Source organism: Phyllostomus hastatus, unplaced genomic scaffold (assembly GCF_019186645.2).
Source record: "Phyllostomus hastatus isolate PE091 unplaced genomic scaffold, TTU_PhHast_1.1 phas_contig_283, whole genome shotgun sequence".
Taxonomy (NCBI): Eukaryota; Metazoa; Chordata; class Mammalia; order Chiroptera; family Phyllostomidae; genus Phyllostomus; species Phyllostomus hastatus.
Window position 1 is genome coordinate 11,785,699 of NW_025333833.1, and position 15,745 is coordinate 11,801,443.

At 46.2% G+C, this 15,745-nt stretch overlaps 1 protein-coding gene across 3 annotated transcripts in view; it reads left to right on the forward strand.

The window, feature by feature from the left end:
* Nucleotides 1–15,745, forward strand: part of RGL1 (ral guanine nucleotide dissociation stimulator like 1) — a 215,887-nt gene that overhangs the window by 125,720 nt on the left and 74,422 nt on the right. For all 3 annotated transcript variants that reach the window (XM_045838522.1, XM_045838523.1, XM_045838524.1), the window contains one exon: nucleotides 15,376–15,584. In XM_045838522.1, coding sequence (XP_045694478.1) covers nucleotides 15,376–15,584 — 209 coding nt within the window. The remainder of the gene's footprint in view (nucleotides 1–15,375; nucleotides 15,585–15,745) is intronic.

Consider the following 15,745-nt stretch of genomic DNA (forward strand, 5'->3'; position numbering starts at 1 on the left):
GGATTTTCTCAGGCCAGTCAGCTGCATCAATTGGCTGTGACCACTTACTGTCAACCTCCACCCTCCATGGATGATCAGCTGTGCAGGGGCAGGGTGGTGGTGCTCCAATGTGGTCAGTAGCTATCTACTGAGTGTGTGGGCCCTGGGGTTTCCTGGGTGGTGCAGGCCAAGCTTAGCCCTCACCTGTGTTTTTCCCAGGGCACCCTGCCTGAGCAGTAAAGCAGTCTGAGATGGCTGCCACTTGTGTTGGGCTTGGAGATTCCCGGGAGAAGCCAAGCTGTGAATCCAGGCTGGCTGATGCTAGTGCCAGGCCTGGGGCTCACTGAGGCCGGCTGTGTGAGAGGATTGAGGAAGATGTGAAACATGAGCCAGACCAGCCATTCATATGGAAAAGCAGCTTGGGTGGCCCATAAGATGAGTGGGGTGGAGTCTCTGGAGATCTCCATGATGGGTCAAATAGTGTTAGCCAGGTTGATGGAGTCTCAGATACGGCACCAGCTTGGCTCTGTGGTTCTTTGGGGGTAGGGTTTAGAAAAGGGACAATGGCCTCTGCTCACCTTGATGACAGACACGTCAGTTTCTCCTAGTATGCCGCTGGTACTTTTCAAGCTGCTACCCTGTTGCTGGAGCTCAGAGGGGGTGAGTCTTGAGTAGGTGAGCCTATGTGTGGGTTCTTTAAGAGGAATTTGTTGGGGCTCCAGAAGTTTCTTCTACCTAGTCAACCCCTGCTTTTTTTTTCTTTTACAGCCAGATGTTGTGGGGACTTATCTTCCTGGCACTGGAACCCTGGACTGAGGGGTCTGGTGTGGGGCTGCGACTCCTCTCTCCTGAGATATACCTTCCAAATTTTTATCTACCACACATGGGTGTGGGACTAGCCCATTCCATGTCTGCACCCCTCCTACCAGCCTGAGTGGATATAGTTTCTTGAATTCCGTAGTTGTCAGTCTTCCATTCAACTCGAGTTCTAATGGTTCCAGGAGATGGTTGTTCTAATTTTAGTTGTATTGATGTGGTTGAGTGAAGAGGTGAACCATGTCTGCCTATGCCGCCATCTTGACTGGAGGTCTCCAGCGTGTAGATCTTGATAGGAAAGGAATTCTGGAGTAATTTTAAAAATCATGGTAAGCAGGTATGGAGTTGAGATTGAAAAGCAGCTCAGAACAGTCATTTTGATAAATTCACTTCAGTTCTCAACTGCTTTGTAGAGATTGAATCAGTTAACTTTGTTTACCTAAGATTTTTAGTTCAGAGGACAGAGTTTTGTATTTTTTCAGGAGATCTATGATGTTTAGTAAGCCTTCAGTTCAGATTTTTAAATAATGTGTAACTTAGTTACAACATTTACTTGTGCTTCACTCTTTAGTACAAACATTTATTGACAGTCCTTAGGTGTTAGACATTATTCCAAACCCCAGGGATACAGTAGTGAACAGACCGGATAGGGCTCTGCTGTTGTGTCCTTTACAAATGACAAACAAACAAACAAGTCAGTGCTCTGAAGAAATTACCATGGATAAGGTGCCCTGGCCTGGGGGAGGGAGGGAGATGGGGAGTGTGACACCAGAGGGGTGGGCCGAGGGCAGGGATGTTACCTTAGGAGACAGCACCTGGTCAAAGGACGTGAATGAGGGGAAGGACCCACTGTGAGGTCAGGCCGAGCAGCCTTTTAGGCAGAAGGAACAGATGCAGATATCAGCAGGTATGAAAGAGCGCGGTGTGTTTTAAGAACTGACCGTTGTAGCCGAGGGTTAGGGGAGGAGGTGGTTCTTGGTGGTGAGGTCCAGGAGGTGAGCATGAAGGCCCTTGCGTGCCCTGGTGGAAGTCTGCTTGTCGTTCTAAGTGCCAAGGAGAGCAAGTGCGAGTTTTGAGGAAGGGGAGTAACACAATCTGATTTGTGTTTTTAAAAGAGCACTGTGGATACCAAGAGAACAGTTTAAAAGGGGGTTTACTTGAGCAGTCCAGCTAAGATGATGATCACGCACTGCATGTTCTTATTGGATGTGTACAGACTTTTCTTGTTTATGCGTTTGGATTTTTAAATTTGACCGAATTTGGAAGGATCGAGTAAAGGTTTCGTAGGAAATGTAATGTCATCAGGTAGATTCATTAGAGAAAAAACTAATTTTTATCTTAAAAACATACCTTTACCTAATTCTCATGAAATACTTACTGATGTGGTCATAGGCTAATTCCTGGAAACATAAACATAAATGTGACTAGGCTTTGCCTTAAAAAATTTCAGTCTGCTGGAGGATGCTTGTACATAAACAAATCCTTACAACACACTGTGGAAAGCCTGTGGCTGTTAAGAATAAAACTGCTGTAAATGTTTCTGTCCATGTCTTTTGGTGGACACAACCGTATTTTTTGGACCATAAGATGCACCTAGGTTTTAGAGGAGGAAAATAGGGAAAAAATTTTGAAGCAAAAATGTGGTAAAATATTTAATGACATAAATAAGATAATATTTCACCAATGTCAATGTAAACAGAACTCAACAGCAGCATTGACAACCATTAATTCTCCCAAATTTCGGGGGTGGGAGGTGCGTCTTACAGTCCGAAAAAATACGGAGAGAGATATATGTATGTATACGCACATCTTTTAGGAATGGAATTGCTGCGTCATAAGATAGGCATATATAACTTTTGTAGATAGTTGCACTTTATTCTGAAAGTAGGATATTTGCTTTAGAAAGATCATTTTAGCAAGATTAGAGGCAAGTGATGTTGTTTAAGTGCTTGTTATACTCACCCATTTAGAAATAGATATAAACTAAGGCAAGACAGTGAGGATGGTGAAGAAGAACAGAATGGAGAGAGATTTAGGGAATCGGGTCACATTGGGAGGTGAGGGGGAGATAGCGTGGAAATAAGGACAGTTTGCAGGCTTCTAACTTAGGGCTAGAGAAGGGGTGAGATTTTAGAGGAAGAAAATGAGTTTCTTTTTATACACATCAAATTAGAGTTCCTTATGGGTTCTCCAGGTGGATGTGTGATAGCTGGAAATCCTGGTGTAGAATTGAGAAGAAAAGCACTGGAGATGCAGATGTGGGAGTTAGTGTAGTATTTGTGGTAGGTGGGGATAATGTGATACAGGGTGGGCAAAAGGAGGTTTACAGTTGTGAATACGCGAAGTAGTTCTTTCCTGTATTTTTATTTATTAATTATTGTTAACAACTGTAAACCCGCCTTGGCCCACCCCCGCATTGGTGGGGCTGTACGGCCAGGATGGGCGGGAAGAGGACAGACTCAGAGGCAAAGAGGCTTGGGGCCAGAAGCCTTTCCTTGCTGACGGTGCGTGAAGGAGGAGGAGCCAGTGCTCGGCCTATCACAGGAGGGCCTGGAAGGGGAGGAGGCAGGGGTGTGGTGCAGTGTGACTCTGGGTCCGGGCCACTTGCATTTGGACAGCCTGGCATTGGACAGTCTTTAGCCGTGTGACCTGATACAAGTCAGTTAGCCCGGGGCCTCAGTGTTCTGGAATACGTCTGTAAAATGGGAATGATAAATTGATCTGCTTTGTAAGGTTATCATGGCTACGTACAAGCTGCTTAGAATTGTTAATTCTTGAGAAAATGATGTTGATAACAAAAGGGGGAGAGAGTTCCAGGGGTACCACGGGAGGTAGGTTCTGAGGTGCGTCTGTAGGATTGACAACCAGCTGGAAGAGTGATGAGGGCAGAGGTAAACTCCAGATGCTGGCAGCGATACCTTCCCTTCTTGTAGGAAAACCCACTGACTTTCATAAGCTACACACAAGAAGGATCACGCGGCTTGCTTGAAAGCATCTCAGGTCATTGGCATGAGTGTTAATAATACCTTAGCTTATTCTATAGTCCTTTTATCTCAAGCAGTTCAAAGCACATTTTTTGAGTCATCCTGACAACATAAAGGTGAGTTAAGGAAGGTAAAGACAGTGCCATTCCCAGTTTACAGATGAGGAAACTGTGACTAGTAGAGGTCACGTAGCTTTGTCCAAGCTTACATTGATTAATCACCTTCTCCTGTATCTTATCGATAAACCTTACACATACTTGCTTTTATGTTGTCAAGCACTGTATTTCTCAAGGGGCAACCGGTGGATCTGCCGAATGTGGAGTCACCTGGGATTCCGGTTAAAATGCAGACCTCTGGCTTTATTCGGGGTCTGCTGATCAGAGTCTCTGGAATCCGGGCCCAGGCGGCACAGGTGGTTTTACCCCCGAGCCCCAGGCGATTCTCTTGAAAACTGTTCAGTGTGTTCAGGGAAACCAGTAAATCCCCAAATGTACATTGTTTTCAGTGACATTTTTCGCAAAAACAATCCTAAATATCTTATGTTCAGAAACTCAATCTACTATAACTAAAATGTAGGACCTTTTCTGAACCTACAGGGTGGGGCAAAAGTAGGCTTACGGTTGTTCGTATAGAAAATAAAAACAATAATTAATAACTACAGGAATAAACTCTGTGTTTCGTGTGCTCACAGCTGTAAGCTTCCTGTCCCCCACCCTGTGTTGTCTGGTTTGTCATCTTTGTGAGGTTAAGCAGTGTTTCTGGGTGAAAGTAAAATTGATTTGACCCATACAAGTGCGGAGGAGCTACGGCCAGAATGGCATATATTTACATCACTTTGGTCGATGACCCCATATGCAGTTACTACGTACACTTTGTTGATTCGAAGAGTTGCTCTCTCTCTATATTCGTAGCTTGTGTGTTTGCATGCGATGATGAAATCATCTATATATATACGTATGGTATTTCTGTCAGAGCAGCCTAAAACTCTCGGGATCTGGTAACTTGAAGATTCTCACTCTAGAAAACGGGACCCCATAAGACAAGCCCAGGTCCAGCAGTGACAGCTGATGAATCTGCCTCCTTCCCAGTGAGTCGTAGAGGAGGTGCATTTGTCTGAGTTAGCATCTGTCTGTCTGGTTCTCTACTGTTACCTCTGGTTTCTGGCAGCCACGTAGTAGGGACTCAAAAAATATTTGCTGAATGAATAAATACACTCAAATATGCATTTAGGAACTAACCCAAACCAATTAAAAAGAGTTATTCTGGCCTACAGCTGAGGTACACAGAAGTCACTAACAGGTACTCAATAATTATTAATTGAACTGCTGGCCTGCCTTCATTATCACTGAATCTCAGGGTTGAAAGAAATCTTCATCCCCATCAGTTCTAAAATTCTCTCCCTAAGGCCCCTGCTATTTACCTGGCATTTATTTATTAAATAATCACTCGTAATTAAACTCTATATATCTCTTTCTCCCATGCCATTAAGTGGAAAAATATTCACCTTCCTGTTATAATCTCTACAGTTAGGTTTTTAAGGAATTTTTAACTCCTTCATTTCTTTAATAGATTCCCTTAGCAACTCAGTTGGGGTCTTGGCACAGTGGAAACTCTTTCACTACTGTTTTTCCTGCCTGACATCAAGAGTAGGTTGTGAGCCATGGGCATGATGAGCATATTATTAGGGTAAATATTTTTTTTACAACTGACATGCCTCTTTTTACATATATTTTTTGACACAATAAAATCTAGTGAACAAAACGGTTGCTTTTTTAGTTTCTGTACATTGGGAGAAATTGGATCTATGGTGGGTTCCCCCCACCACCAACTGTCAGTCCTGTCTGTACTCTACCTTCTCCTTTATTTGTCTGTGTTGAGTGGCAGCATTTACAAACCTGCCACTTTGTCTGGCTATGCCATAATCAATGACATTGCCATTCCGCTTTCCTTTCCTTTTCTTTCTCAACACAGAAGGAAATTGTCTCTTGACTAGAGAGGTTTATAAACCTAGCAGGTAGAAAAATCAAATAAGAATCAGGAAGTCAGAGCAGAACAGGAGTGCCCCACATGGGTTCCTACATGGTTGTCCAGTAGCTTCTCGTATAGCTAGCTACCGATATTGTTTTCCTGCCTTATCTTGGGTGAGGTCGTTCATTTTTTTAGACTTAGTTTACTCATTTCAGAAGCTGCAATAATGAGGGGGATTTCTGTTTTCCTCCAAAGAGGGTGCTTAGCACTAAAACAACATTTTTCACCAGTAGGTGTTAGGATTTCATCAGTGGCAGGAGGTTGGAGGATACCAGAGAGCATTTGATGTAGGAAAAACTGTCTTCTCGTAAAAGTAATTGGGGTAGGGGAAAGAAAGTAAAACGAGAAGGATTTTAGTATTATATATAACATACAATATTTCCTTCTATCTGTAGAATCCTAAAGAGTTCTTTAACCGTTCAACACAGCTTAAGATCTATTATCTAACTTTCTGTCTTTCTTACAACAATCCTGTGACATAGGTGATTCTGGGCTGTTGAGTTCTGAGAGTCTTGGGTGTGTCCAAATGTGGAAGTTGAATAGGCAGGGCTGTCGATTTGTGTTTTAACGCAACACACTGTCACAGAAAGACAGGGCTGGTTTCATGCCCTCCCTTTGTCAGTGGTGCTTGCTGGCTGGGTAACTGCAGGTTAGACCTCTCACTTCTCCAAAACTCCGTTTCCTCCAGTAAAGTGAAAATAATTCCCGCCCCAGAGGATTATTGCGTGAGGCTCGAGTACCTGACCCACAAGTGCTCAATCAGCATCTGCGAAGCCTCTCTTCCGTTTCATTCAGGGCACTGGGTGGCTTTCTCAGAACTAATGTACAGCGTTTGACGGGGAAAACTTGTGAAGAGAAAAAGTCAGTTTAAGTCAGGCTGTCCTTCAGAGAGGCTGTAAAACAAAAATTTTAACTGCCACAGCCCAATCATTGTAAAAGAGAGGGTTTATTGGGCCCTTGCTAGCAAGGACAAAGGACCTGGGGCATGCAGCTGAAACCACCAGCAGCATCGCCGGGGGTGGGGGGTGAGGTGGAGAGGCCACTGTCTGCCCCCCTAGATTGGCAAGTGGTCTCCTCCATTAAGCACGGTGTGGGGTGGGGTGGGGGAGCGGTTCTGGGACAGGCGCAAGGTCCATAGGGAAGAAGTATTTGTTCCTTTGGATTAGTGGTGGGGCCACAATCCAGAAAGTTCTTGTGAGGCTCCTGAGGTTCAAGGGCTTTGGCTATTTTTTAGATAATTGCAGAATTAGCCACATAGAAGTTAATTCGGTGTTCCAGCACACACTCAGGAATGTGGGCGTTCTTGTAGCTGACCCCCAATGGTTAGCCTAACTGCTCCATCTCTTTCTTTTTCTTCGGACTGCTGTGATTTAATTGAGAGCATCTCAGATTTTTTTTCTTGTCAAGAGGTACTCAAGCTAAACTGGTCTTCCTACCTTGACGTGGATTTGATTACCTGATACTGTGTTTGGAAATGGCCTGCTTGCTCTGTAGGTGGTCGGCTCTGTAAGCCCGTGGCCTAAGAATGCCACCTGTGCCGAACGCAGCAGTAAGGTACAGAGTGCGCGCCGGAGGCCCTGTGTCCCAGAGCTCCGTGGGAACTGCCAAGTTAAATTGTACATGTGAATTTTTAACTCCACTTAGATTTGGTTTGGGAGAGGAAAGGAAACAATCTGGACAGAGTCATTACTGGAAATCCGAAATCCAGGACAGTAATGATTTTCTGGCATTTTGATAATGGAGCTTTGATTTTTATGCTTAATCATTATGATAATAGGTGGTAATAATAGTGGGAGGTAAATGTTTTCTTTGCTTGTAACCAAACTAAACCCATAGGAAAATAGGGAGGATAAGAGATCCCTTAATGTGGTGTGCAGAGCACTAATCAATGTGATGGCTACATCTGGGAACACCAGGCAGTGGCCACCCCCTGCCTGCCTTCTCTCCACCGCCCCGCAACTGCCCGAGGACTGGTGAAGGAATGCTACATCTCCCAAGGAGATAGAGCCCATTGGAGCTGTCTGTGGGATTTATGGGGGGCTGGGAAAGCTTCCGGGCAGTGGGGGAGCCCTCCATTCATCGTAGACTTCGTTCCCAGAGAGTACTGAGTCACACAGAAACTCACCACCCCCTGCTGACCTTTCCAGACAGAGCATGGCTGGGCTGCATAGAAACAGAGCCAGACTCCAGAAGGCCAGGGCACCTGTTAAGCTGTGCCCTCACAATGTGAAGACGTTGTGCATTTGAGGCTGGCTTTGAATGACAGGGAGAGAGAGAGAGAAAGAAAGAGAGAGAGAGATTGAGAATTTTATCAGTTCACTCTGGATGCCAAACTGTACGTGATGATTTGTGATGTTATTTGGCAAATGCAACAGGGACTATTTTAGTTCAAACCTTTCCCCTTATGTAACTCTAAATCCTTGAACTTCTCAGAATAGCATGTGATTTCTTCATTTTATAAGACATTGAAACTTGAAGTTAGTGCCATAGATCCCATAGTCAGTTGGCCTCAGAAGTGGAAATGGGAAGATAAAATGACAGTAAAATGACAACAAACTCACGACTATTGGCTATCAACTTTGTTTTGTTTTTTTGAACCTAAAAAAAAAACAAAACCAAAAATGAACTAAGCAAACAACTACACCAGGAACAGATTGACAGAAATGGAGATCACATGGAGGGTTATCAGTGGGAAGGGGATGGAAAAAAGTTACAGGGAATAAGAAGCATAAATGGTAGGTACAAAATAGGCAGGGGCAGGTTAAGAATAGTGTGGGAGATGGAGAAGCCAAAGAACTTATATGTACGATCCACGGACATGAACTAAGGAGGTAGAATGCTGGTGGGAAGGGAGGTGCAGTACAGAGCGGAATAAAGGGGGGGATGGGACAATTGTAATAGCATAATCAATAAAATATATTTTAAAAAATTTAAAGAAGAAGTGGAAATGGAACCCCAGTTAATTTATAACATCTTCATTATTAGCATTCTGAGTTTCAAGCAGAAAAGTAGCACATAAAAGTGAAATTATTTTATTTGAATAATGTAGTCCACAAACTCCCTGGAATCCACTAACTTCTTGCATCTACCTCCTTGAAGACTGTGGAATCCCTAGCGGAAGGGCAGACTGTCAGAAAGAGAGGGATCTGTGTCAGGAGACTGCGTCTGGTATGGGTTACACTGGCCTGGGCGGATTCACAGGCGGGGGCTACTGTTCTTTAGGAGACGGAAAACATAACTTCCAGCGACCCCGGGGGGAGAGTTCTGGGCTCCCCTGGTGTGATCTGGGAGACTCTGCTGAGACAGGACGGCGGAGGGCTGGGATTTCTGTGCGGTAAGACACCGGCTGTGGTTTATTATTGCAGCTCCTCTAGCATTTTCCCGAGGCTGAAGGCCACCCTCCATCGAAACCTGACCACATTCCACTGTGTGGCTTCAGGCGAAGTCAGCTCTTCGGGATCTCGCAATGTTTTCCGAGCACGTTCATGTGTTGCGCGCATGCTCCTGAACCTCCCCCTGCTTCACTTGTCTGTTTTCTCCTCAGTTCAGAGGCATACTTTTCTGTCTTCTATGAGGACAGCATCATAGAGACAATACAAATCCCTTCACTGGAGTGGATGCAGAATGAGAAAAGTGTCCAACCAGAAGGAAGGTCTCACTTGTGTTTACCGTCGGCATAATCTGAGAGGGACCCCTGGGCCGTGGTGTGCTGGCAGATCAGCTCTCTAGAACAGAGTCCTGACCTACAGCCAATTTGATGATTTCCATGGCGTAAATTCCCACCGTGGCCAAATTCACTATACCAGCGTGATGTCATTGACCGCGGAGGTGAGACCGAGTGCGCACAGTTGGCCCGTGCGAGCAGTGCGAGCTGGCTCCCGCACACTGCTGGCGAGACCGAGGTTGGTTTGCCCAGCTAGTGGGAAGGTCCACATGTCAGCACATACATGGATCTCGCAGTGAAGATTTCTTCAGGGTTCTCTGCCCGGGAAGGCCACCCCAGGTCAGGCAATGTGTGAATTCGCCACACGCTCAGGTGCTTCTTCCAGAGCTTGACCGCTTACTCTCGGAACCCTCCTGGTTGGGGCGCTCTTTCCAGGACTGCCCTCAGCCCTCGGCTCTTCCTGACCCGCACGCGCTGCCCACCCCACCTTCTAGACTCCAACTGCCTGTCGGAGCATCCCAGGGATACTTCAAGTTCTACATTTCTAAAGTGGAATTTAGTGCCTCTGCCCTACAAAAATCTGGCCTCCCCTCCCGGGTGGCGCTGCTATCTTTCCCGCCACCCACAGCTTGAAATCGGGGAAAGATTCCTGATTCGTTCTCTTCCCTCATCTTCAGCCTCTGAATCATTAAGTCTCGCCAGTTCCTGGGTATTCCCTCCATATGGCCCCTGGGATGAGGAGCCTGAGCTCCGCAGGACTCGATGGGACTCCTTCAGTCACCAGCCGTAGTGCCCCGCAGTCTCTAACGGAGCTGTCACTCCCCTTGTCACCTCGCTCCCACGATTCCCCACTCCGCACCTCCTTTCCTCTTCACCTTCTGGGCTGGCCTGTCTGTCTGCCATGCCCTCCCAGCGTCGTTAACTCCCAGTTAACTCCCACTCGTGATTTAAACTCCAATGCAAGCCTCGCCTTTTCAGGAAGGCTTTTCTGATGCAGCCTCTCTCCTGGGTCCCCCCTGGTTCTTCCATGGCATCTGCCTATCCCTCTGCCATTTTACTCACTGGGCATTTTCATGGTTTCCCTGTGTTTTCCCTCCACCACACTGAGCAACTTGGGTGTTAGCGTTCCGTTTACCTTTGCGTCTGTCCTCCCTTGCACGGCGCCTGGCACGAAGTGCTGTTGAGTGTTAACGTGTGGCCGACTAAGTCGATGAATAAATGAACGGGAGATCCACTCTCTGCCCTTTGCATGCATTTCGCCTAGGGTGGCCGCCAGCCTTATCAAATAAAAATACAGGGTGCCAAGTTGAATTTGAAATTCAGATAAACAATAAAAAAGTTTTCAGTACGAGTAGGTCCTAAATACTGCATGGGACATACTTATGCCCCCAGATTATTTGATTATTCATTATTTACCTGAAATTAAGATTTACCTGGGCCTCCTGGCAGGCCTAACCTAGCAAAGAAGTGAGTTCACACCCAAAGTAGAAGTTAGCACAATACAGAAGCTGGCATTGAGCTTGACATCCCATGGTATAAGGTTCTGTAGAGACTCTGCCCTCCATCCCTGACTGCTCTGTGGGCACACATCTCGCTGTATTCAGGTGTACTGGCTTTGCATAACGCTCTTCCATACAGGTATTGTTCCTTTGCGTGGCCAGAATGTTTATCTTACATATAAACTCGTGCTGTGGACAGGTGATCGGGGCGTAGTTGTGAGTCACCTCATGTTATCCCTATAGTGTATGTGGCTCCTTGTTGTTCTTAGATGGTGGTTGAGGGGCATTGGAAACAGGAGTATAAAGTGTACCTTTGTGTTCTGAGATGAATGTAGAGACAGCAACGGGTACCTTCCTGAAGTCCATAAAACCTTGGGTATGGACTTTGGATTTTCCTAGCAGGTTATGGCTGGAACAGCGAAGATGGAGCCTGACTTGGAGAAGAACTTCATACTGTTCCAGGCTAATGAGATTGCTCATTCAGCACGCCCCCTGTTCAAGTATCAGACGACTGCGTGTTCTTTCGATTGAAGGACCTTTTTCTTTTCAAAATGGAAACACCCAACTCGTTAACAGTTTATGTTTTAGATGATGAAAGAGCGTACGTCTCCGTGACTGGACACGGAATTGAAATGTGGCACATTTCATCTCTCACGTTCCCTTTCTCTCGTCCCTCCCGTGCCAGAACTGATACTGACGAACGTTCCGTGGCCAGGGCAGCTGGGCAGAGTTTCAGATGTTTACCCCTCGGGAGTCAGACATTCTGTCTTAGGGAAAGCTGAACTGTAATGGCCGAAAGATTGGCCAGAAACAGTCATGAAACATTTTTGCGGCCTCAGTATCATGATCTTGTCAGTAAAGCGATGGTCTCTGATTAGATCCAGATTGAGCCATTTCCTGTTAGCGTGCTAACCCGGAGGGCGGGCTCAGCCTGCTTGTCCTGCCTCTGAGTCTGGGATATTGAGCACTGGTCTGCCAAGGCTCCCTGCCTGCCTCCCTGCGACTCGTCTTTTACACCACAACTCAGAGGCAGTGAGACATTACAAACAAAAAGATCCCGAAGCCTCTTAAAAGGGTTATGTAGCTTTTGAATATTTTGCTGCAAAAATGAAACCAAAATTTTAATGTCTCCAGTCTGATCTTAGGGCAGAGTATATTTTTTGGGGGTTTCACTCTTGTATAATTTTATTTCACAAAAATTCTGGTGATGGGCAGATCACTTTTATTTTTGTTTTTCATTGTGAAAACGTACTTGAATGCTGCTACACTGGGACCCATCTGCGAAACCCTGGCCCTTCCCTTGCTGTAGCAAGTGAATGAGGGAGCTTAGTAGATGGGCCGAAGATGGCACCGGGCAAGGCCCTGACACCCCAGTGCGCACTGTTAATTTTGGGGGGAGTGATTTTAGGCACCAGAGCAATTCCTGGGCTTCATTTCATGATATCGCCATTGGTGCTCACTCGCTGCCCTCAGGGAAGGATTTTTGAAGTTGGAATGTTCAAAGTTTTTTATTAGCCATTCTGTTAGCTCAAACCCGGTTCTTCCTAATTTACAGACACAAACACCGAGGAACAAAAACCATTCAGGGCCTTGTGGGGACCAGGCACGCACACTGGGATTTTTTTCCAGAGGAAAAGGCGGGCTGGAAGGAAGCGACGGGGTTAATGGGCAACGTGATTCCGTTCCCAGGGGAGAGGGTGGCTTCCTGCCAAATCTGCGTTCTGGCAGGAAAAGGGACCCTCTTCATCAGGTCTCTTGACAAGCGTTTTTCTCTGTGTTCGAATTTTTGGCCACGTCAATGCTCAGTGAAGAATTAGCTCTTTGAAATAGTTATGACTTTTCAATAAGAAGAGATTTCGTTTTACATTGGAGTTTGCATTGCGAGTAAAATCAGAATCATCAAACTACAAAACTGCGTGGTGAGGGAGCCCTGACGGCGATGTCATTCGGGAAGGAAGCTGGACCCAGGAACCCGGGGCCCGGACAGTCCTGCATTCCGAGAAGCAGTTCCTCTTGTTGCCGCTTGACCTGGAAGTATATTCCTCGACTGTCACTCTTTAACATTGTCAGGCTAGTGAGCATTTTGACCAGGCCATTTGAAATGACAAAGTAAATCACACAATACACCCCTAAATTTTGGTATTAAGAAAGAGATCCAAGAAATATTTAGAAGATAAGAAACGAACATTTCCCAAACTTTGTTCATTCTAACGGTCCGCACGACCTTGTGAGAATAAAGGGAAGTTCATTTGCAGATGTCATATGAAATCCTCCTCCTGGGGCTTCATCACGTGTTAGCATGTTAAAGACTTGAAGAAGCTGGAAAGTGAAGCAGTGTGTTTGACTTGAACTCTGTAGTTCCCCAACTTGACCTTTTGATTCGGAACTAGTGTTTTGCAGCCCACGTAGGGCAGCACTGGACCGAGCAGTTAACAATGTAATTAGGCTTTAAAATGATGTATCTTTTTCCTTTATTGTTTCTGGTTACGTTAACTGCGGGGAGTCAGATGGGTACTATTAGGCCTGCTCTGTGGTTACATATCGAGTGATAAGGAGCAGTCACTAGGCCGAGGCCTGAGTCAGCAGGCCTCAGGGAACATATGGCATTTGCCTGGTCAGGTCCCTCTTTTCAGTAAACTAAAAATATCTTTCAAAATTAAATAAAGACGTGAAGTCATTCGGCACATAAGCTGGCGTGTTCGTGTGAATTCCCCAGAGCAGGTAGACCCGGGGACAGTAAGCTCTTCTCACGCCCTTCTGAGATCAGTGGCCACGACTTTGGTTTCTCAGGAGGCAGCCCCGCCTGCGACCTGCCTCCCAGGCCCTTACCTTCTGACAGGCCGGGGGAAGAAGACAAGGCAGGCACGCCACTCAGCAAGCACATGTCGCCACTTAGCGATCCCGTTCTCTCTTCTCCACCCCTCTCCCACCCCTCTCCTGGAATTTCCACACATCTGACTATTTCAATTTAGAAGAATTTGATATAAAACAATTCAAACGTACGACTCAGAGAAGTTGCCTGGCGATTCTTTGCACCACTCAGAATGATTCCTCGCTTCGGAAAAAGACTCTCTGGGGAGGTCACCCTCCCTAGTGCCGGTGGAGGACGAGCTAAACTCTGAGTACTGTGTCTCCGTGTGATTTGATTAGCACAGATTTATTGCAGAGCGTAAGGCATGCCCATATTTTTCTTCCACCTACTTCTCTTCCTTCATACTCGGTTTTTAAGCTTTACAGACTTGATCACTGATCCCTCCTTGAGTATTGTGGTGTGCCTCCAAGGTGCAGTTGTGCCCACCCACATGACTCACAGTGCCATTTTCACGTGACAGCTGCTGTTGCTTCTCTTGCACAAATGTCTTCTCTTATACATTGCAAGCTTCCAGAAGGGAGAAGTCATACACTCGCCCACCCACCCTTTCCATTACTCCCCAGAAATCAGCCCAGGGCTGCTTGGTACAGCCACTCCTCTGTCAGCTGTGTTGATTGCCAATGATACTAAATGAGACAGTACATTGGTTCCATGGGCTGACGAACATCAGAGCATGGTCAGATCTCCTTAGATTTCCGTGGTGAGCACATGCCTACCGTGGCTGATTTCTCACGAGACCAACAAGATGTCGGATGGCTCGCACAAATCCTGAAAATTCAGCGATCGGCTGTCCAAATCTAGCGTGGGTCAGCTCCAGCACACCACGCTAGGAGCTGTCTTTAAGAACGAGTGTGAACAGACTGACAGATGCAGAGAACGAACTGACAGAGGCCAGAGAGGAGGCATGTTTGAGGCTGGGTGAAATAAGATGACAGGCTTAAGAAGCACCAATTGGTAGTTACAGAACGGGTGTGGGAGTTTAAGGTAAAGCATCCAGAATATAGTTAACAATATTGTAATAACTGTGTATGGTGCCAGACGGGCACTTGGGTTATCTGAGGGAACAATTTGCACACCTGAAACTAATACAAAATAGTATTGGATGCAAACAGTAATAATAATAATAATGATGATGATGATGATGATAAAAGGATGAGTTTGAAAACTTACCATGGAACAATACAAAGGAAATGATGGATAACATTTGCTGAACTCCATCCTGGGGTCACAGGAAACACCCTTGATAAAATGTGCCGGCAACCTAGTTCTTGATGGGATAGTGAATAGAAGAAGCAAATGTATCCTCGAAGGAAGTAAGGCCTCTACCTCGAGACAGGAAGGGAACACAGCCCCCCACCTCCAACCACTCCACTGTACTACACTCACAGGTGGGGGACGACCTTACGTGACTTGTAAGGAAATTAACTAAGAGCAAGGGAGGACGTGGCAGGCTCTGGTTCAACGGATTCAGTGCTTTCAGTTGCATTTTAGCGAGCCCTTTCTCCTGGTCATAATCACGCATTTATTGTGCAGGTTGAAGGGGACCAGCTCCCTCCAGGACACACGGTCAGTCAGTACGAGACCTGCAAGATCAGGACCATAAAAGCTGGCACCTTGCAGAAGCTTGTGGAGAACCTGCTGACAGCTTTCGGGGACAATGACTTCACCTACATCAGCATCTTCCTGTCGACGTACAGAGGCTTTGCCTCCACTAAAGAAGTGTTGGGACTACTGCTGGACAGGTAAGGACCAAAAGGCGGGTGAGAGGTGACAGAAATGTAGGGCTGTTTGCAGAGTGAGGGGCGAGGTCCTGAATTACCTGCACCGGGCGTGCTGAGAGACATGTGTGAGGGAGGGGCGAGGGGAAGGGCACGGGGACCACTCAGGAGCCACCGTATGGTCT